Raw genomic sequence first — 21,772 nt, 5'->3', positions numbered from 1 at the left:
AACTGAAAATTCTGACGACAGTGCTATTGAAAGAACACAGTATTTGGCGAATCACTTCAGATGTCCGTCTAAGTTTGACATGGAGGCTAAATTCTAGGTTATTAACATGGTGCGTAGCAAGGAAATGCAGAAGAAGACTGCACAATCACAGTTTCCTGAAAATAAACCCGGATGAATTGGACCACAGATGCAGCAGACCGTGTTTGTTGCCAGTGTATATCTCATTCCTGTCCTCATCGTAGAACACCGCTGTAACGTCCTTCAGGGCTTCTGGAGGGGTGCAGCTGACCGAGGACCGCTTATTGCAACCATTTCTGCAAGGGGCGATGCTGATGGTAGGGTTGTTGGCAGCAATCTTCGCAATGCACTTGCCCGTCATAATGTCGCTCATGTTGATGGACCCAATTGGAGTAACTGCAGATGACACGTGTCAGGAAATTATCCGCCAATAGTTCTACAAACCGAATTCCATGGTACAGTATGCTCAAAAGGATTTAATGTCAGAAGCCTAGCACTTTTATACATCAGTGTAGTAGTTCTCTAGATGAAAGTAGTTGCATTTTTATATAAATGAGTGATGCAATTTCCAGAAAATGAAGGGTTTTGAGTGCTACACCTGTACCATCATCCTCAACTGCCTCAGATTTGCAGTACGAGATAATCCGGCCCTCGTCCTTAGTAATATAAATATCGTTTGCGCTCCAAACATTGTCATGCCAAAGCAAATGGTCTTCAAAAGAAGTCACAAGCTCCCCCTGGAAATTCCATACAGTTGCCGTTCTATTCCGGGATATCAAGAAGAGATTCCTCCCATACAGAACAACCAATGCTTGAGGGTTCACAAACTTGGTGGCACTGATTTCTATTAGCTCAGAACTCCGCACCTTCACAACATAAAGAATGTCAATTATTAGGCTCTCAAGAATTAACTAGGGGTTCCTCTAGGGGGGGGGGGGGAAGTAATATATCACTCCTGAACAATGCCATACATCAAGTATCTGAATGTTCTCGCCCTCTTGCTTGACCAGGAGCTTCTCATTGAAATGCTCCATGAAAACAACTCTCTTGTTCGGTTGCAACGAGTGCTTAAAAGATTTAATTGGCTTTCCATCTGCAATTGATAATATCTTCAATGAAACATAACTCGGCATTCTATCATATATCACGAGCATGAATCCCTGACTGAAATAAGAAATTTAAAAGGCATCAATTGGGTCCCTAGAATACTGTAAGATATATCAAATCAGGAGACGAGCGCAAACCTGATCTTTATATCATGCACATTCGCAGCTTGTATTGAATAGAGAAAGGAGTAGTTCGCCAAGTCAAAGACCTTGTAGATACTGCACATAAAAGAATGACAATTAGGTCAATATGGCTGTGGGGAAAAAAAATGAACTGCTAAAGAAGGCATACCCTTCCTGTGCTGCATAAATGAGTGCTTTTCCATTCACACTATCAAACTCCACAAATCCTGGCCACTTCAGAGATTCAGATTCAAAAATAGGAAATCCAGCATCTAACTCATTCCTTCTAACACACCTGCAGGAACAATTAAATATGTCAACTATACTATTAATTCAGCCCAAGAACTTTGGTAAGTTGCATTGTTCAACAAAAGTCGATTCAAAAGATACTTGAATAGTGTATATATAGGACTAAGGAAAAACAGTAATAGCATTAGAAAATATCTAGCATCTATAGGGCACTTCTTCAAAAGAGAACTTTGGACTTTGGAGCATATGTTCTTACTCAAGCGGGGTTGCTCTGCAGTTCAACGATCTATAACTGTCAGATGAATAAAGGGAGACGGTGATAAGCGAATCATTGTACTTGTTGTACAACATGCTCCGAATAACTTCATCTGGGCTTGAATTGAGGAAGGCTACGCGCTTATTTGTTACTGCGACACAAAAGTACAAAGGCAGAGCAGGCCAAATGACAACCAACAAACTTTATCAGATATTCAGAATGTGCCATGTACAGATCTCATCTTCAGAACACCTACCTCGGTCAAAAGCAGCGCAAAGCCCAGATCGAGAAAGAGCAAATATGATATCCTTTGCCGCAACAATTTCGATAATTCTGGATCTTTCTGTTAGGAACTTCTGCTTCGCAGATAGGAGAGCGTCGCAGCCATCGTAGGCATCAAATTCTTCCTGCACAAAGCGAGGAAATACATACAACTCCAGCAGAGGTCAGAGGTGACGGCGCCGGCGACAGTCGCCACAAGTAACCCTAGCGCATTGCCGGGGCACCAGAAGACGAGGATGAGGGAGGTCTGGTCATCTGTGTACCTGGAGCTGCATGCCGCGGAACCGCTCGGGCGCCATGGCCGCGGGTCAGTCAGTGATGACTGATGAACGAAGAAGATCGTGGAGGAGAACGTCGTCGACTTCAATTTGTGGAGACAGAATCATCCACAGGATGTTATATATAGGATGTTTTAAGTTTTAACTGCAGCTGCCCACGACTGTAATCTGCATGAGATTGTTCGCATTGAGCGGGCCCATTGAATTCAATGGTATTCAGTTGAATACCCATTATTTTTGAAAAAAAAATTGTATATATAGTATATTCTATGTATATGACTCAATAAAATGAAAATACACAACAAATCAGGCTATTCATCTCTCTTTTGGCCCAAACAACCCCAGCAGCCCAACTTCCCACCCTCACCCGCGGCCCACGTAACCCCCATAGGCCCAAAATGTATTAACCCAAACCCACGTTTCCCCCATCCTCCCATGCTTCTCCCTCTACCTGGCGATTCCCCTTCCCCGAATCCCCAATCCCCACCGCTGTCCTGATAAAAAAAAAATCCCCACCGCTGCCCTAGGCTGTGTTTGGGACAGAATCCCGCCGAACGCCTCGCGTCAGACGCGCGTTCACCCAACGCCTGTAGCGCAAAACGCGGATCTTTGAACTGCGCGGAGGAAAATCGAAGAAGCGAGCTCCGAGCTGCGTTCGCATTTAAGCGACGCGCTGCTGGTGCCCGCGGTCCCAAACAAGGCCCTAGGCCTGCCCGATACTGCTGCCCCGCCGGCCGGTCGCCGGCTCCTGGTGCCTCACCGCCGGCTGTCTCCGGCCTCCTCTCGTCACTCGGCCCGGGCCTCGCGCGCAGGGGCCGGGCCCAGGCGCGCAGCGGCACCTGGTGGTAGGGGCAGGGCGCCGGCAGTCTTCGTGCGGCTGCCAGCCGCTGAGCTGCCTCCGCGTGCGGTGGGGGTGCCCAGCAGGGTTAACAATTTCGGCGAAATTTCGCCGAAATTTCGGAAAATTTTCCGTTTCCGCTAGTTACCGGGAAAAGAAATTTCGGTACTTTTCGCCATTTTCCGTTTTCAAATTTAAAAATTCAAAAAAATTTGTAAAAATTTGGAAAAAATATGATAAAAACTAGGTGTTTTTCTAAGCAAATAGGACTAGAACACACTCAAATCTAAGATCATTTGCTAGGCTAAAATTGTATTTTAGTTGAAAAACAAGGTTATTTGTAGTCTAATGAGGTAGAATTTATAGCTTTTTAGTCTAATGAGAGGTAACGAAGTAGGAAAGCACACCTTTCAGAATGCTTTAACAATTCTCTATACAAATTGAATCCAAAAAAAATTTCAAACACTGTCACATGAATTGATAACCAATTCAAATCATGTTTGTCCTGGATTTAAAACAACTTTCAATTGGATTAACCAATGTCCCTAAAATTTTATAGGCATATCTGCAATAACAAGAATAATAAAAGTCTAGTTGAGGCCTAAGAGAGAAAATGGAAGTTGTCACATGAAATGACAAGACTTTTAATTGTTAGTTTTTGAAATAATTAAATAACTTTCAAACCATTGCTCAAATGAAAAAGTTCCTGAAACAAAAGTTGTAGATCTCGAAAAACTGAACAAAGTTGGTATTCAAAAGTTTTTCATTTGACCTCGGGAACAGTAGGAAAATCACAACTGACATCATTTTCCGGTCGAAAATCACCGAATTTCGGTCGAAATCACCGAAATTTCGGTCGGAATTCATCGGAATTTTGTTTTTGAATTTGAATTCTCTTTCCGTTCGGAATTAGCGAATTTCGGCGAAATTTCGGCCGAAATTTCGTTTCCGGCAGTTGGCGGGATTCGGAAAAAAAACGAAAAGGTTAACCCTGGTGCCCAGTGCCCACGCCGCGCAGCGCGCAGGGCTGGGCCGCCTAGGGGCGGTAGGGGCCGAGGGGCGCTCGCCCGCTAGCTGAGCAGCCGGCAGCCAACCGAACAAAGTCAGCCTGTCGTAGTGAACCAAGGTGAGAAGTAGAGCACTGGATTGAAATTTATTCACGTTAGCACTTGTTAGCAGCAATGTAGAGTTGTAGACATGTAGTAAGGAAGTTTTTCTAAAACTTGAACACAATTTGTAGGTTTAAACTATGAAAAGGAAGAAGGGCGGCAGTGCTGCTACTGATTTCTACGATGCTAGTTAAAAGAGATATGGTTTTTCGGTATGGCATTGTGTACAAACTTCTCAAATTGGTTCTAGTTCTTCCTGTTGCAACTGCTAGTGTTGAGAGAATCTTTTTTGCAATGAACACTATCAAAAACAAGCTAAGAACTTAAGAAGAAAGATGAGGCAGAAATTTTGAATAATTGTTTGACCACATTCCTTAAAAAGGAATTTTTTTTGCAAACGAAAGATGAGGACATCATCAAGTATTTTCAAACTACGAAGGAACATAAAGTTATTTTATAATTTGTAAGCATCCTTATCAATGCCATTTGTTCTAGTACATATATTATCTATATGTTGAATAATTTCAAATTATGAACAATTTGTGTTGTTATTACTCAATCATATGCTACCTACTAATATGTATGTTGGGCTGTTAATTTTTTTTTGCACTCCTTGAAATTTTGAATACCCGGCTCCCAAATCCTGAGCCCGCCCTGTTCGCAAGTTTGTTGCAGTTGTGGCGAGAGTTGTGGAAGACGTGGACTGGGCTTGGATGGATCCAGGTATGCCTCCATGGCCAGCTTTCACAATCTATAAAAGCTTGGCTTAACAGTCAACACTCTAGCGGTGACTCAAAAAAAAAAAAAAGAGTTAACACTCTAGCTTCTGGTTGCTACAGGCCCAGCTTTTTACAATCTGGGCGGATTCAAACTGGCCGGCATCTTTTTTCTGACAGGTTCTTTCGAAAAATAACACTACGTTTTTGTATGAAGATTTAGTGTCACGTAGTTGTGTCATCAATAATATTGATACAATATTAGCATTACTTATATTGATGGGGGTTATAATTGTACTGAAATTCTTTCATGTTTCGTAGCTGCTATGGCCGATGATTTGTTGAACTTCCGAATGTTCGAATTTTCAGATCAGTCAGATATGGAGTACCCAATGATTAAAAAAAAGAGGACTTCACTTCACATAGGATCATCTAGCAGCCTATATTAGCTACAGGCAATGAGCCACAGGAAGCTATCAGGAATTGCAAGCTGTTGCTACAATGCTAATACAAAACACATCATTTCACCAATCACTGCTGTTACATTTGATCTTGGAACTTCAGACGTTTACTGTCTCACCGCCAGAAACCTGGCAGGCAGTATCCACCGAAGTTTGATTCAGAGGCCAATTTCTATGTTAAAAAAAACATGGTAGACGCCATGACAAAACAAAATAAATAAACATTTACAAGAATCACTTCGCGTTCTCACAATTGCTCAAGGAAACATTCTATTGCCAAATACAAAAGCTAGGTGAGCCCTGGGTCAGGGATTATACAGAATGCAGTAAAGCTAATCGGATCTTCATGTCAGAATCAAAAGGGCGAGACTATGTACATGTTACTATCTAGTTAGACCACACATGGACCAGGCCATGGCTGTTGCCAGTGTAGATCTCGTTCCTGTCCTCATCATAGAACAGCGCCGTGACGTCCTCCAGAGCTTCTGGAACTGTGCTCCATACAGAGGACTGCTTCTTGCGACCATTTCTGCGAGGTATGACATTGAGGGCAGGGTCGCTGGCAGCGATCTTGGCAATGCACTTGCCTGTCATAATCTCACTCATGTTGATGGATCCAATTGGAGTAACTGCAGATGACACATGTGTCAGGATAATTCCCACAAATAGTTCTACAGAACTAAAGGAGGTTCTATAGTATGTTCAACATATATGATATGTGATATGGTAATGGTGGCCAACATGAATATTTATACCAGATTTAATATTAAAACGATTGAACAAACTTATGTATCAGTGTACTAGCACACAGGCGCGTAAAAAGACCACACTAGTGAGATAGAAGTTATTATATAAACAATGGAACCTATTAATTTTTTAGTCAATAATCAGCATTTGAGTACTATACCTGTACCATCTTCCGCCACCACCTCTGATTTGCAATACGAGATAATCAGATCCTGGTCACTAGTAATGTAAATATTGTTGGTGCTACAATCATGATGCCAAAGCAAATGGTCTTCAAATGAAGTCACAAGCTCTCCCCGAAAGTTCCATACAGCGACTGTTCTGTTTCGGAATGTCAAGAAGAGATTGTTCTCATAAAGAAAAATAAATGCTGAAGGGGTCATAAACTTGGAGACACTGACTTCAATTAGCTCAGAAGTCCGCACCTTCAAAACACAAAGACCATCTAATCATTAGTCCTGCATGCAGTAAGACAAGCTAAAAAAAAAAGATTAACATAAGTCTCATGAATATGACATACATCAAGTATCTGGAAGTTTTCATCCTCTTGCTTGACAAGGAGCTTCTCATTGAACTGCTCAATGAAATCAATTTTCTTGTTGCGGTGCAACAAGTGCTTAAAAAATTTCAGTGGCTTTCCATCTTCAATTGATAATATCTTCAATTGAACATAACTTGGAGTTCTATCATATATCAAGAGCATGATTCCTGGACTGGAATATATAAAAAAAATATTGAGAAGTCAATGTTTATCCTCTAAAATACAGGAATATAGATAGAGGAAGGAAAGAGAGCACAAACCTGATCTTTATCTCCTGCACATTTTCATCTGGTATTGAATATAGAAAGGAGTAGTTCTTCAAGTCAAAGACCTTATAGATACTTCAGATAGAATGATAACAATTAGAACAATGTTGTTGTGAAAAACACTATTCAATGCAATGAACAGTTTACAAAGACCTACCCATCCTGTGCGGAATATGTGAGTACTTTTCCATTCACATCATCAAACTCCACAAATCCAGGCCACTTCAGAGATTCTGATTCAAATAGAGGAAATCCAGCATCTAATTGATTCCTTCTAATATACCTGAAAGAAATATTATAATACAAAAACCATATATTAGTCGAGCCCAAAAACTATCATAAGTCAATTAAAAACACGTGAATATGGCATATACAGGACTAAGGAAAAAATGTCAATTACATTAAGAGTGCATATTCATAGAGTGCTTCTTGAAAGTGACATATATCATCACATAGATACTAAGAGAAATTTCTGGAGCATATGTTCTTACTCAATTGGGGTTGTTCTGCACTTCAATGTGCTGAAATTATCGGAAGCATAAACTGATACAGTAATAAGTGAATCATTGTTCTTGTTGTAGAACAAGCTCCGAATGACTTCATCTGGGCTTAAATTCAAGAAGGCTATGCGCTTGTTTGTTACTGATGACACAAAAATACAAAGGCAGAGATCAGATGATATCCATATTTTTATTGGATTGTGTCACATACATATTTCATCTTTAGAACACCAACCTCGGTTGAAAGTAGCACAAAGACCAGAATGAGCCAAGGCAAATATGATATCCTTTGCTGCAACAATCTCAATAATTTTGGATCGTCTTCTAAGAAACTGCAGCTTCACAAATAGGTGAGCATTGTCATCATACGTATCAAACTCTTCCTGCACCAGATAAAAGGATTATGATGTCAATGTAGTTTACATGAACTCAGAAAACATTACAGGCTCTGTAATTCTACACGCTGAAAAGTTTGAGCATTACCAAAACATTGTAAAGATTCACATTTCACACCCATGAAACCTAGTAGATATCTCAGCAACAATATAGATGTTTTGACCCTTGTAGTAAGCCCAATGAACAAAGATACAAAGAAAGAATCAGGACCCAGCACTAGGGTACCTCCACTAAACAGAAATGGCAGTTTTAATCAGATTTGTGCATCATGAAGCACGATAACCATATAAAATTCTCAAATGGTACAGATGAATAGGAAGGAATACACAGGGCATAAATTCAAATTAAGGCTCACAGTCTATTGAGTAGTTCAAATGCTGAATCATGTTAACACCCCCCCCCCCCCCCAAACACACACACAAATGTGTAATGCACGTACTTGAAATGTCCATTGCAAGTCATTCACACATTCCATTTTATATCAAAGCTCCAGTTCAAGTTGCAGGTGCCAATCAAAGAAAGCATATAAAAATCATGTTCAAACTGAGGTATCTACAGCACAACTCATGACAAAATCAGCAATTCAATCCTGCGCACACAAGATAACCCTCAAGAGGCATCCCATTTTCCTCAAAGAGTGATCTTTCACAAGAAAATCCCCAAGATCAAAACTTTTTTTTTCCTCTAAAGGGCAGAATTTCCCACCTAGCACAATCGGAGACCGAAGGAAAACACAGCCCTAAGCAAGAGTCCCCAACTAATTTCGCCGCGTGCCCCAACAAAGAGAACACACAAGAATTATGTGTTCAAACTAATGCATCTAGAGCATTGCACATGTGAAAGCTAACAGTTGATCCTTCCACACTCAAAAATAACCCTAAAAGGCATCTCATTTGTAGCGAAGACAGCTACTTCACAATAACTCAACTATTGAGGAGCATCCAAGAACATATCTTTTTTACAACAGAAATGCATAATGTACATACTAGAAATGTCCATTCCAAGCCATTTCACACTTCCCATTTTCCACCAAAGCACTACATCAAATTACCGGACCTTAGATAGTTAGATATCTCTTTGATTGGATAGCCCGAAGTGCAAATCCCAATTGCGCTAATTCTGAACATTGATGATACTATTCAATTCCAGCAGGTGACAGCGCCAACCAACATGAATGATATGTTTAAACAGATGCGTCCAGACCATCACACATGAGAAAAAATAACGGTTAAAGGTTCCACACTCAGGAAATGACCCTAAAATGCCTCGTATTAGCCGTAAAGGCGGACCTTTTGCAGGAACTCAACAATTGGGGAATCCCCAAGACCAGATCTTTCTCCTCTCAAGAACGAGATTTTCCCGCCTAGCTTGATGGGTACGAGCAAGATCAAAATTCCATGTCAAATTACCCACGGACTCCCACCAATTCGACGCCGCGCGGCACCGACGCCGGCCCAAAACCCTAGGCTCGCCGGCGCCAACAGCGCGCGGCGTCGCCGCGGCCCACCCACAGCCGCAGTAGGGCTCCCCGACCCGGACGACAGCAGCGAGTAACGGAGGCGGCGAAGGCAAAAAATCTACCTGGAGCCGCATGTTCCGGAAGCGCTCGGGCACGGCGGCCGCGGGCCCGCCGCCGCGCGCGGCGAGCTGGCGGCCCCCGATCTCGCGGCGCTGCAGCTTGGCGGCGGAGTTGAGGGCGGGCGCGTCGAGGCGGCGCTTCCGCCCGCCCGCGCCGGCCCCCGCGCCGGGGCGGCCGCCGTCCGCGCCGTCGCCGCCCCGCCGGCGCGCCGTGACGCGGAGGCGCACCCGCAGCTGCCGCTTGGGCCCGTCCATCCCGGACCCCGCCCGGCGCGCCCTCCTCTCCTACCTAACCTCCGCGCCCTGGATCTGCGGAGGGAGGGAGGCCGCTAGGGTTTGGGGAGGAGGGAGCGGGGGTGGGAGGAGTGGGGGGCGGGACGAGAAGGGAAAGCGGGGTTGTGGTGTGGAGGGGAGGGAAGAGAAGAAGGGGGGCCATTGCCCATTTCCATTTGTGCCCGCGGTAATTCGAGGCGGGCCCACCGGGCAGCGACGCGGCGGCTCCCCACCAATGGTTTTGAGGGAACTGGACTGCAGCTGGGACCAAAGGCCAGCCGAAGAAGAACTTTTGAGTTGATGCAACGATTCAAAAACACGTTGTGATATTTCTTCAAAAAACATTATTCAAAAAAAAATTCTTCAAAAAAAAACACGTCGTGATTATTTTCGTAGTGTAGAGCGTCTAATACTAAACTCATAGATATACAAGATTGCGTAAAAAGTAATAATTAATGATGAAAAAAGTTCAAAGTATTTTCTAACATAGGATATATCACGCCCTTAACCATCTTACAAGAGTTTGAACTTAGATCTCAGCCCCTGCAAATCTCAAATCTCAATAGTGGTATATTTTATTGGACCGATTGAAATAGTTTGAGGAGCAAATTGAATCAAAATGTTGTCTAGAAAGTGTGCAGGTGAAGTAAATTGTTTGGTGTAGTAAGTGGACGTTTTTAAAAGTACAATACTTTAAATGGTGAAAGTTATATATTTTAAAGCATTTCCCATGATAAATGCAATAACATATTTGAATTGAAGTTAAACATTGCTTGTTGATAATAAAAATTGGATCAAAGAGAGCATACCCTAAGCGAGAATCATTTCGATGGTAGTGAGAGGATTTCTCATGATAAGAGCATCTCCAAGAGCTCTTGTATCTTGGGCGAGTTTTCTAAAAAAAAAGAAAAACAAAAAACTCTATCTATCTCTATCCTCGTTTACTATCCAGGGGGTGCCGCTAGGCATCTTTGCCAAGCGCTAAGTGCTAACCATCTCTTTTTAGATTTTGGAGAAGCTGTTGGATTTCATTTCTTTTTCGCTAGTTATTTCGTTTTATATAATATCTATATCAGAATTTTAGCTATTCATATATACAAGAGCTCTTGGAGCAATAACATATTTGAATCGAAGTTAAACATTGCTTGTTGATAAAAAAAACTGGATCAAAGAGAGCATACCCTAAGCGATCATTTCGATGGTAGTGAAAGGTATGATTCATTTCGATGGTAGTGAGAGGATCCTTAGATATTCTATGGCATTGAGGGATTTCTCAACTTTTAATATGGGCTTGGACACAAATCTTATACACATGAATATGAAATAAAATAATAAAAGTTGAAACAATTGAAACTCTTTTTCACCAGGATTAAAGCCTACCTTACCCCTCACGGAGGTCCCACTTGCCAGCCCAAAGGATTGGCGAAAGAGTTGTAGACCCACGAAATTAAGAAAAATATTTTCACTAAAATTCTAATACTTTTTACACCAGCAATTTTTTGTACCCACCTCTGGTACCGCGTATTACTTTTCTTTGGCACACACTTTATTTTCCTTTGCACATGCATTCACCCATAATTTGTCATTATTTATTTTAGAAAGATAATAATTGATATCTTATTGTTTTATGGAAGGAAAAGAAAGACGTGTATTATTTTTGGAAGGAAAATAAATGACATTGTTCTTGATGGAAGGAAAATTAAATACTGCCACGCACGCACATCCCTACCGGTGAAACAAAAGAAATATAGGATAATTTGCTTTATGTCACCAAAAAGTGATTTTTTCGCAGCGTTGGCCTTCTATGTTCCGTAATAAAATGAAATTAAGTTTTGGATAGGAACTTTTATGTCCCATTGATTAACACGCAGCAACTTCATCTTATCTGCCGTCAGTTTTTTTTATGATAATAACTTTATCCGCTGTCAGTTTAAATCATGAAACGGGTACACCGTGCCACCTGGAATCCAGCAAATGGCCTGAATTAAAATCGAAGCAGAAAAAGAAAGAAAAGCTAGAGCAAAAAATTGAAAAAATAGGGGCATTCCGAGAATTGAACTCGGGACCTCTCGCACCCTAAGCGAGAATCATACCACTAGACCAAATGCCCTTTGTTGATTTGAATGAAGAAAATATGATAATTAAATCGTAGAACTACGACCTACTTATACAGCTACGCCCCCTGGTTATACAGGGAATATACCACTAAAAGCAAATAATCAGTGAACTTTTTGTAATTCATATGGTTATATCATTCGTGTTTAATTTGTACAAAAAGAAATCCTCCATGTCCAAAATGAAAATAGGACATAGTGCATGATATTGTTGTCGGGGGAAAGGTGCATCTTCGTCACTGAAATCATGCCAATTTGCAGAGAGGGAAAGCAAAGCGGGTGGTTTAAAAAGAAAGCACAGATATTCGACCCAACTATAAGATGAGAGAGAGAGCCAAATTAAAGAGAAGGATTTTATTTTATATTGTAATAATGAGAGTATATAAAGTTCTAACCTCACCTTGCTCACTCTGAAATTCATTCAACCTGAATTTACTAACAATGTAGTAATTTTATTTATTTGATAGATTTGAAACGGGAATGATTTTTTTAAATTAACGGGAATGAATTTGATTGAAATTCTGGTGCCATTGCAGACACCGAAAACTACACTATCTCCTCCCTTCGGTGCAACGGACGGCTGAGATCATCCCTCACGGAGCCACAGCTCACATCGTCTCCCTCCTCTCCTCTGACCTCTCTCCCCCTCCACTCCCCTGCCATGGAGCTCGACGCCGCCCAGGACCCTAACCCTAGCCCCGCCCCGCCGCCCATCTCCGCCTACTACCAGACGCGCGCGGAGCACCACGCCGTCGTCTCCAGCGACTGGCTGGCCCACGCTGCCGCTGCCTCCGCGGCCGCCAACCCCGGTGCCGATGCGGCGGCGGCGGACGCGGCCGCCGCTCCGCCCCCGTCCCCCGGGGGCGCCGGCGGCGTGATCGAGGAGTTCAACTTCTGGCGCCGCAAGCCCGAGGCCGCGGAGGCGGTCGCCGCCATCATGGCGCTCGCCGCCGTCATCCGCTCCAGCAGGGCCACCACCATGATGGAGCTCGAGATCGAGCTCAAGAAGGCCTCCGACAAGCTCAAGGTCGGTAACCCAGCTGATTCACCTTCTCCATGGTTCCCAACTGCTGCGCTAGTGTGTATATTTACAGTGATCAGTATAATTCCTCAACCCGGTCTTGGCCTTCCTGGTGCTGATAGCTTATCCGTTCTGGAACTATGTGTGTTCACGTTAAGCAAAGATAGCGAATAGAAATTCTGTTTGCATAAATGTGGTTCGGGCCTTAATTAGCACTTTTGGCCCTAGTTTTGTAGTGGCACAAAGTCACCTTAATTACCATGCTCAGGATGACTCAACTGACCTATCATTGTACAGTTGAATGTCAGTCCTTGATGGATATAATCATTTTGATGTGCAAAGCCATCATGCTTGGCTTCATGTCCTTTGTCCTTTTGAATTGCGAATTATACCTGCAGCTTACCTGAACCCCAGGATGGGTAAGTGTACCTTTGCAGTTACCTGAACCTACAGCATTATCATACAAAAAATGCTTTCCCATTGAGCCAAACCATTAGGATCCTCCTATCTAAAGAAAATGTAACAAATTTGTTCTGCCCCACAAAGCCACAAGATATCAGTTTGAATAGTACAGAGGTTTTGTCCAATGAAGAAACCAAATAGGCTTTAGTAAGGAAAAAAGTCATTTGACATATATCAGCAAAGATGCATGCAAATCCATGCATTCACCGTGATGTCACCTGTCATCACATATTTTTTGCATGGTTTTCCTTTGTTAATCTCTTCTGACAATATATTTATAATAATTCTAGGAGTTATGATTTATCCATGTGGATGGCGTATCATGTGCTGCTCTGCATTTTTTTTCTGTTATAGCTTTCATGTGTTCTTTTCACTTTGGTAACTAACACAAAAATTCCTATGTATTTCAGTCATGGGATGCTACTTCTATTTCTCTGTCTGCTGCTTGTGATTTGTTCATGCGGTTTGTAACGAGAACCTCACATCTGGAGCATGAGAAGTTTGATGCAGCAAAATCACGCCTAATTGAGCGTGGAGAAAAATTTGGAGAGATATCATTAAAGGTTATCCGCCAATCCAAAACTTACAATCTAGTTTATACACAAGTACTTATGCCTCACTAATGCTTTGTTATAATGCCTTTCCAGGCTCGCAAGACAATTGCAATGCTCAGCCAGGATTTCATTTATGATGGATGTACTATGCTCGTACATGGGTATTCCAGAGTGGTATTGGAAGTTCTAAAGCTAGCTGCATCAAATCGCAAGCTCTTCCGGGTACTATGCACAGGTACAATGATCTAGTTGCAAGATGTATGCATTGCATGAAAGTGTACTATGACATGCTAATAATCTACAACGATGGTGATGGGAAGTATATTCTTGCATGGAAGTGCATCATAATGGTTTCAAACTTAAATTTCTTTTATGTTCCATTAGGCAGTCGGTCTTATGTTCCAGTATGCACTCTTTTATGTAGAGTGCATGGAAGCAAATAGTTTTTATTGCATGAAATGCAATTGTCATGATGCATAGTGCTCTGCCAATTGCAGTAGGCCTTGTTTCACTATTTGCTTCCCTCATGACAATTATATTGCCACTGTTAAGCAACATATCTATCATCGTATTCAGTTTTGAATTGTTATGGTTATTTACTTGGTTTGATTATCTGGCCTAACCACGTTCTTGCTTCTGGGAGCAATAGGAAGCACCAAGCATCCATATGAAGCATTGGTTGCAAACTCTTGTAATTTCTAATGTCTGTTTGTTATTTCATTTGACTGCAGAGGGCAGGCCAGACAGAACTGGTTTAAGAATGTCAAATGAACTTGCAGCATTAGGCATCCCTGTTAAGGTGCTAATTGATTCAGCTGTTGCTTATTCCATGTATGAAGTTGACATGGTATTTGTTGGTGCTGATGGGGTTGTTGAGAGCGGAGGAATAATCAACATGATGGGAACTTATCAGATAGCTCTTGTGGCTCATAGTATGAACAAACCTGTTTACGTGGCAGCTGAAAGTTACAAGGTATCTGTGCTATGATAATTTACTTAAGTTACTTTCGTTTTGTTGATTCACAAGCTCTTCCCTCATTGCCATAATCTCGTGATATATTTTAATTGGTGCTGGGATGCAAAATGTCTTACAGAATGCAAGATGTGGATTATCTTAGAGAATGTTTTATAGCAGCAGAGATTAATTTCAGTTTTCCGCCTGCCACATATTGTGCTACATATTGTGTTGCCGTTGAAACACTACTGATGACTACCTAAGTGATTAATTCCATTATGCACAGCAAGTTTATGTAAACCATCATGCATTTTTTTTTTTGCAATCAACCATCGTGCATTTTGATTGGCACTGTAACATGATGTTGTGGCATGCAATCAGCCTCTGATGGTGTTGCCTATGTCTTTGCTACTTTTCCAGTTTGCTCGTCTATATCCCTTGGACCAAAAGGACATGACGCCAGCTCACCGGCCGATAGATTTTGGAGTCCCTGTACCCACTGGTGTGGAAGTTGAGACATCAGCAAGAGACTACACCCCTCCGCAATATCTCACGCTTCTCCTGACCGATCTTGGAGTTCTCACACCATCTGTTGTGAGTGATGAGCTCATTCAATTGTACCTATGATCATTGATGTGGAAACTGTTGTCTCAGACGAGGTGTTACTGCTGTTGAATCCAGGGTTTTTCCTGTCAGTTTTGACTGATGTATCACCTTTATGGTACTGATGCGATGCTTGAGAAACTCTTGAGAATAGTTGTGCAAGAGAAGATAACAATTTTGTCGGACACACTGTAGCTAGCTGTGATAATTTGGTAGCCATTGACATCTTGCATTTTCCTCGTCAATGCCATGGATTTGAATGAGTTTAACGTTTAAACCAGCATTGCGCATTCTGATTCACATAAAAATCAACCTTCATGTTAATACAACATCCATCCAGGTACTTTGGTCAAAGATTTCACAATGGTACAATCTTAATGCAAGGGATGCGATAGCAGCTTTGAGATAAAGCATTGAACCTGCATAGTTCTGGCAAATGCAGCAAGAATGGTAGTATGCACAGAAGGGTGGTGATTGTTGGATCTGTGCTGATACCGAAGATCAACAATGGCTACATTCTAAGTACGGAGATAACAGTACTGAATAGTGAATATTATGGACTGTTACACAGTAGATTACATAAAAAATAGATCTTCGGAGGAATATGTATCCATTTCACTGTTCGATATACTTGTATGTATACAAGGAACATAATTTACATAATAACCAAGCGAGTCCCATGTTGGCAGCATCAACTGTCTGTCACTAAAAGAAAACGAAATTGATTAATCAGCATCATGGCAAGAAAGTACATTGAGATGGACAGGGATGCTTGCAGTATGCTGAGGAGTTGCCAAATTGTGGTTGACTGTACATCTATCAGTTGGCCGCACTACATATCAGTGACACCTTTTGGATGGTATCCGAAACAGGATTAGAATGCCAGTCCAAGATACAACAGATGCACTCATGCACAATGCCCATACTGACATTGTGTTTGTACAAGAAGGTTCCTGCACCAATTCAAGCATCTCTGGTGTCCAAATGCAAACAGCAAACATGGGATTCATATGAGCAGGCAAGGAACGCTGTAGGCTGCAAATGGATAAAGGTTTTCAGTCCTTGACATCAGTGACACCATCAGATGATATCTGAAACCTTGCTTCAGCTTCAGCCAGACAAGGAGAGCTTACTACTTTACAGATCCGCTCCTCCCCTCTCCCCTTGCGAAGAAAGAGCCTGATTTCGCAACATTGACACGTTTAAGACACCATGGAACTGAACAGAAACAGAACTATAGAGACACCATGTTACTTGATGTAGCCCACCTAGTTGTGGAAGCATGAGCCATGATGTTCCCTCCAATTGGTTTGATTTGTGGCCCAGCAAACATTGCAGAGCCATCCACTTGAGCAACTACTTGGTTAGTGATTACCACTGCCACTCCAAACTAGAGTCAGCAAAAGAAAAAAAAAAGGGAAAAACAAAAACAGTGAGCATACCAAATAGGAATGAGACCAATCTGTTGATGCTATGGTTGATCTGCTGATCTAGCAGAAGCAAAATAAAGTAGAAGTAATTGTTCCGATTTGGTTGGCATAATGTTTGCAAGACCAAATGTATGAAATTCAGTAGACCTAATATTTCGTGATTGCCATCAGTGATCAAAGTAAAAGCTGATTACCTCATCTGCTAATTTCTGAAGGCTCCTAAGAAACTTTGCCAGATGCATCTGTCTTGCTGATAGCTCCCCTCTACCAGAGAAATCAGTTCTATATAGGGCTGTGGCACTATCCACGACCATCAGAGCAAACCTACATAAATAGAGCTTCAATTTAGCATACTAGGGATGGGAAGCATGTGTTGGGCAAAAGGTAAATGGAATTGTAATGTTTGAATTTGTGAAATAATTAAGATGTCAGGATGCCAAGATCTAAATAATTTGTGAAATAATTTGTGTAATGGGCTGTATGACAGGAGCAAGAAACCTGGCACATGCCTTGTTACTTGCTATGCTAGCATTATCATACAAAATGCCTTGTTACTTGCTACACTAGCATTATCATACAAAAAATGCTCTCATTGAGCCACACCATTAGGATCATCCAAACTAAAGCAAATGTAACAAATTGATCTGTCCCGCAAGATATCAGTTCGGATAGTACAAAGGTTTTGTCCAATGAAGAACCCATGTAGGCTTTAGTAAGCAAAGAAGAAAAGGCATTTGATATGTATCAGCAAAGCACATATGAACCGATGCACATTAAAATAGCATGCATTGCCCGATTCCAGTGTGCCAACTCCTGAAGTTAATGTGGATCGTGAATTACAATTAATACCCTTTTCTTGTGCTCCACAGGGACAATTAATGAAGTTTCTTAATATCATATTTAGTGCTGCTAGGTGCTTATCAGTAGCAAAGTAAGCAACCCAAAACAAATTGAATATCATTCCTACCTTATTATTACAACACCTCCAAAAAAACATGCGAAATCAAAGGTACAGTGTTTTTAGCAAGTTTAGTTTGTCACTTTTGCTAGACATGTATCACTATCTTAAATTCTGTATAAATGGATAAACTCACCTGGTCTCCACCATCATGGAAGCTGCCTCCAGCAAAAGTCTTGATTGATGATCAGTGTTATATGCTCTGGCATAAGCCACATTCTCCAGTACATCAGCACCATTCAAGCCAAACCTGTAAGCAAAAAAATCTTGTTTAATAGTTCGAGTATATATAGTAGTGAAGCAAATAATATTGCAGTTGCCATATCACCTGTCTGCTATCTGGAGAAGTCTTTGTGGCCTGAATGTTCCCTCTGCATCAATATACAAAGCCTTTCCTTCACCACCACCTTGGTCCAATGGGAGCTGCATAAACACTACCACATTTATCAAACAAAAAAAACAAATTACACAATTACTGCAAGAAGAGCAGATTAATATATTTTGCTTGCACCAAAGAGCTGTAAATAGTAGGCACCTTTTCAATATAAAGACAGACATATTGTAGCATGTTATTTTAGAAATCGTGCCAGTATGGTTATGGTGATGTGGTACGGTATTTCAGCGCAATACCTGACATGTGACACAGAGAGTGTGGCACAACTGAGTCTTTGCAGAGCGAAATTCACCATAGATCTCTGTGATTGACCCAGTTTCTATTCCTCCTGTTAAAATTGAAAACATAATTACACAGTTTCGTTATTACTTATCATATACCACAATTATGGCAGTAAGACATTTAAAAAGTAATGATAGCCAGCAGTAAATTACCATCCAAAATTTGATCGAGCTCTCTTGATCCAGTTGTAATCTGGATGATCTCAAGCCTCTGTGCATGAAGTTGGCTAGCGCTAGTAAATCCTAGTGGAACCAACTTGGAAGCTGCCAGATGTACACACGGAAATTTTATTTGCATACAAAAAGAAATGTAACAATGTGCTTTAGAACAGAAGCAAACAATTACTTGCCTGCTTCAATTATCTTGTCAACTTTGGCTTCGCTAATCCCTTTAATTTGCAAAAGATCTTTCCTCGGAGAGTAAGCTACAGATTCCACTGTGCAGAGACCAGCATCTTTGAGCTTTTTCACATCAAGTGCAGCTATTCCAGAAGCCTGCAGAGAAAATTTTACAAGAATGATTTGATGGCTCAGCTACACCTGTATATATTTTTTTTCCTACAAGAAGATCCAATTGAGATAAGACTAACAGATCGCATCCAGTTCAATTGAGATAGATAGTTCAATATCCTACAAGAAATTAGGACTGGGTAGCGCCAAAACGAAAATCAGAGGGGAGAACCTTCACTCCCTTGGCATTTGTGGAATTTCCGTGGAGAAAACAATCGAGAACATGGGTATTGGGATTTGGGAGGCCTCAAGAACATTCCTCAAATTGGGCTAAACCACCTCGGCGCACCCCTCCTAACGGACCAAATCGTCGACAAAACCCTCGAACTCGCGCGGTTTCAGGGGCGCGAAAAGCATCAAGAACCCTAATCCCCCAGGGATCCACCAACCAAGAAATGGTGGAAACATCCAAGAAGCGCGGTTCTTGGAGGGATCGACTCGAGAGCTGGGAGAATGGTGCCGCGGAGGGAGTTGGTCAGACCTGTAGCTGCTCGATGGGGAAGGGCCCGTGCTCCGCCGCCTCCTCCTCAGCCGGCGCCGCCGCCGCCGCCGCTTTCTGGGGCGCCGCGGACGACGGCATGGGCCCACTCGCAGTGACTGGAGGGGACGAAGGAAGGTGGTTCGGTTGTTGGTTTTGGGTTCAAAAAGGGAGCTCGAAGGCGGCAAAAATTTATGCTGGGCTTCCGCTCCCGCTTCCTTCCCTCGGAAGACTGGGGGAAAATGTAGGTGGGGCCCACAGCTCAGACAATTGGTGCTTAGCTGAATAGAAAATGTTTTGCTGCCATAAAGAATAGGGCAAAATATAAAGATTCGACCATGCTTCTTTTTCAACTAAAAGAAAGGAGTATCGGCTCACTTGGACATACTTATGGTATAGTATATCATTTGAATTATGGAAGGTAGCTAACTTGTGAATAACCATCGAAAATTGTTTCTTAACAAAGGGGGTATTTTCTACATATGCATTCTAGGTAAGGATGGATTCGGATGTTTATTCGAATGTCAAATTTTTGGTCATTTTTCTTCGATTATGGACAAATAAGATATAGAATTTACTATGTAAATTTATAGCCTTGTATTTAACATTAATTTTGTAAAGATTCATAAAAACTAAACCTCAAATTTATCATATATATTCTCAAATAATAGATATAAAAATTCGAATACGGATCGGATACGGATTCGAATCTTTTTTCACCTTTTTAATTGTAGGGAGCAAATAATACATAAAAAAATCTATACAAAATTTTATTCTTATGTGTAATAATATGCTTGATAATATAAAAAAAGATTAGCATAAAATTTTAAACATATCTATTTTAAAATATTAAATTTTTATTAAGAATTCGGATGTCTAGATCCATCCTTAATTCTAGGCACTTCACTTCATGAGCTCGTGTGTTTGTTTTCACTCTTTTCGCTGCAACCAGCCAACAATATTTTTCTCTCACAACAAATCAGCGCCAGCCACCAGCCATATCACAGCGAATAGAGTGAAATTTGTCTAGAGTAAGGCCCTCCTTGGGTGGCTCATCCAACGGCTCCAGGCGAAGCCCTGTTTGGTGATTGGAAAACAACTTCGATGTCGAAGCCCCTGGAATCCCGTTGACTGGAGCGGTTCCGGCGAGCCGGACCCACAAAAACGTGGCTCCGTCAGGCTCCTCCTCGTCCCAACAACATGCTTTCCAACTTTATCCTTGGATGATGCGGCTGCGGCCAGACGCATGTTCGATGGGGTAGAGCTGGAGCATCCAGCGACGGGTGGAGCTGCAATGCCAGTTCTGGGAGGACGGCTCCGGCCGGAACTGCAATGCCGGTGCCAGGCGGCGACGGGGCGGCGAAGCGCAAGGCAGCCAGCCCGCGCGGGACCCCGAGGCGAGGCGGAGGTAGCCGGTGTGCAGCAGGAGCCTGAGGTGTGGTGGAGGCGGCCGGGCTGCGCGGGAGCCCGAGGCAGGGCGGACGTCGCGCGCGCCGACAGGACGTTGGCAAAAGCAGCAGAATGTGTAGGGGCTGGGGTGGACGGGAGCTGGAGGTGGCCGGGAGCAAAGCAGGCGGCTCACGGGAAGAAGATAGAAGCTAGAAGAAGCGGTGAGGAGGAAAGAGAAAAAAGGAAAAATAAAAGGAAAAGAGAAAATAGAAAAGGAGGGGGTTTTATGGTCATTTAATCTTCCCCAAGTATAGTAAACAACTAAGTGAAACGGTTTTGCCAAAAGTTTTTCAAAACGGCTTCAACTCTATTAGAAAAGCCGCTCCACCAGAGAAGCTGGAGCCGGAGCCGTTTTTGAAGAATCCGGAGCTCTGCCAAACAGGCTCTAAATGATGGCCCCAATAATAAAAATTGTTCTAGTACTGGCAAAAAAAATACTAGTAGGTCAAGAGTATATGGTAAACTTTGAGCCAATAGAAACCATCACATCTTTGATCCATGTGGCTTTCTGTAACAACCCAGAAAGAAACACAACAATCCTCTGGAGAATTACCACACCACAACATAACTAAAACAGAGTATGCGGAAGTAACAAAAATCATTTAAATAGATTAACAAAATTTCATTGGAGTGAAATAAATAGTTCACAAACTGAACCACGCGAGAGAATTTGAAACAACATCAAAATCTTCACATCCAAACATTTTATTATAGAACATTTGTTCAACATAAATTGATAAGTGTGTGCAAACGTGTTGCTACTCCCATCCCAAACATGCAACGTCCAAGCTCAAGCACCTGTGAGGGGAAAATCAAAGTGTGAGGT

At 42.1% G+C, this 21,772-nt stretch overlaps 5 protein-coding genes, 1 long non-coding RNA gene and 1 other non-coding gene across 10 annotated transcripts in view; 2 read left to right on the top strand and 5 right to left on the bottom strand.

Moving 5' to 3' along the window:
* Positions 1–29: 29 nt before the first annotated feature.
* On the bottom strand, positions 30–2,426 carry LOC120701526. The gene is made up of 8 exons (XM_039985536.1): positions 2,298–2,426; positions 2,009–2,159; positions 1,753–1,903; positions 1,417–1,542; positions 1,263–1,343; positions 990–1,182; positions 617–884; positions 30–414 (listed from the first exon to the last, which is right to left on the bottom strand). The coding sequence occupies exons 1-8, from the start codon at positions 2,331–2,333 to the stop codon at positions 146–148; spliced, it is 1,275 nt and encodes a 424-aa protein (XP_039841470.1). The 5' UTR covers positions 2,334–2,426; the 3' UTR covers positions 30–145.
* Positions 2,427–4,143: 1,717 nt separating this feature from the next.
* Positions 4,144–5,381, top strand: LOC120699523. Of its 3 annotated transcripts, none has more exons than XR_005685475.1 (3): positions 4,144–4,276; positions 4,391–5,155; positions 5,297–5,381. It is a non-coding gene; the product is annotated as an uncharacterized LOC120699523 (long non-coding RNA). The 3 variants fall into 3 exon arrangements; XR_005685474.1 differs by lacking the exon at positions 5,297–5,381 and having other exon boundaries at positions 4,391–4,982; positions 5,099–5,278; XR_005685473.1 differs by lacking the exon at positions 5,297–5,381 and having other exon boundaries at positions 4,391–5,278.
* A 99-nt stretch (positions 5,382–5,480) lies between these two features.
* Positions 5,481–9,851, bottom strand: LOC120699522. Its single transcript, XM_039983530.1, has 8 exons — positions 9,468–9,851; positions 7,726–7,873; positions 7,482–7,632; positions 7,148–7,273; positions 6,985–7,065; positions 6,704–6,896; positions 6,344–6,608; positions 5,481–6,065 (listed from the first exon to the last, which is right to left on the bottom strand). The coding sequence occupies exons 1-8, from the start codon at positions 9,717–9,719 to the stop codon at positions 5,824–5,826; spliced, it is 1,458 nt and encodes a 485-aa protein (XP_039839464.1). The 5' UTR covers positions 9,720–9,851; the 3' UTR covers positions 5,481–5,823.
* A 1,924-nt stretch (positions 9,852–11,775) lies between these two features.
* On the bottom strand, positions 11,776–11,847 carry TRNAP-AGG. The gene has a single exon. It is a non-coding gene; the product is annotated as a tRNA-Pro (tRNA).
* Positions 11,848–12,431: 584 nt separating this feature from the next.
* LOC120699520 (translation initiation factor eIF-2B subunit alpha-like) lies at positions 12,432–15,678 on the top strand. The gene is made up of 5 exons (XM_039983528.1): positions 12,432–12,878; positions 13,745–13,897; positions 13,982–14,123; positions 14,620–14,861; positions 15,264–15,678. Exons 1-5 carry the CDS (start codon positions 12,513–12,515, stop codon positions 15,468–15,470), a joined length of 1,110 nt encoding a protein of 369 aa, XP_039839462.1. The 5' UTR covers positions 12,432–12,512; the 3' UTR covers positions 15,471–15,678.
* Positions 15,679–16,021: 343 nt separating this feature from the next.
* Positions 16,022–19,665, bottom strand: LOC120699521 (DNA repair protein RAD51 homolog B-like). The gene is made up of 9 exons (XM_039983529.1): positions 19,501–19,665; positions 18,860–19,004; positions 18,663–18,773; positions 18,465–18,556; positions 18,163–18,257; positions 17,971–18,084; positions 17,071–17,200; positions 16,715–16,836; positions 16,022–16,625 (listed from the first exon to the last, which is right to left on the bottom strand). Exons 1-9 carry the CDS (start codon positions 19,597–19,599, stop codon positions 16,502–16,504), a joined length of 1,032 nt encoding a protein of 343 aa, XP_039839463.1. The 5' UTR covers positions 19,600–19,665; the 3' UTR covers positions 16,022–16,501.
* A 1,989-nt stretch (positions 19,666–21,654) lies between these two features.
* Positions 21,655–21,772, bottom strand: part of LOC120699519 (carnosine N-methyltransferase-like) — a 35,372-nt gene continuing 35,254 nt past the window's right edge. For both annotated transcript variants that reach the window (XM_039983525.1, XM_039983527.1), the window contains one exon: positions 21,655–21,744. In XM_039983525.1, the coding sequence (XP_039839459.1) occupies positions 21,670–21,744 (75 nt within the window). In that variant the 3' untranslated portion in view covers positions 21,655–21,669. The remainder of the gene's footprint in view (positions 21,745–21,772) is intronic.

This window comes from Panicum virgatum, chromosome 3K (assembly GCF_016808335.1).
Source record: "Panicum virgatum strain AP13 chromosome 3K, P.virgatum_v5, whole genome shotgun sequence".
In the NCBI taxonomy this organism is placed as follows: Eukaryota; Viridiplantae; Streptophyta; class Magnoliopsida; order Poales; family Poaceae; genus Panicum; species Panicum virgatum.
The sequence above is the reverse complement of the archived record's forward strand: the minus strand, read 5'-3'. Positions and strand labels throughout refer to the sequence as shown.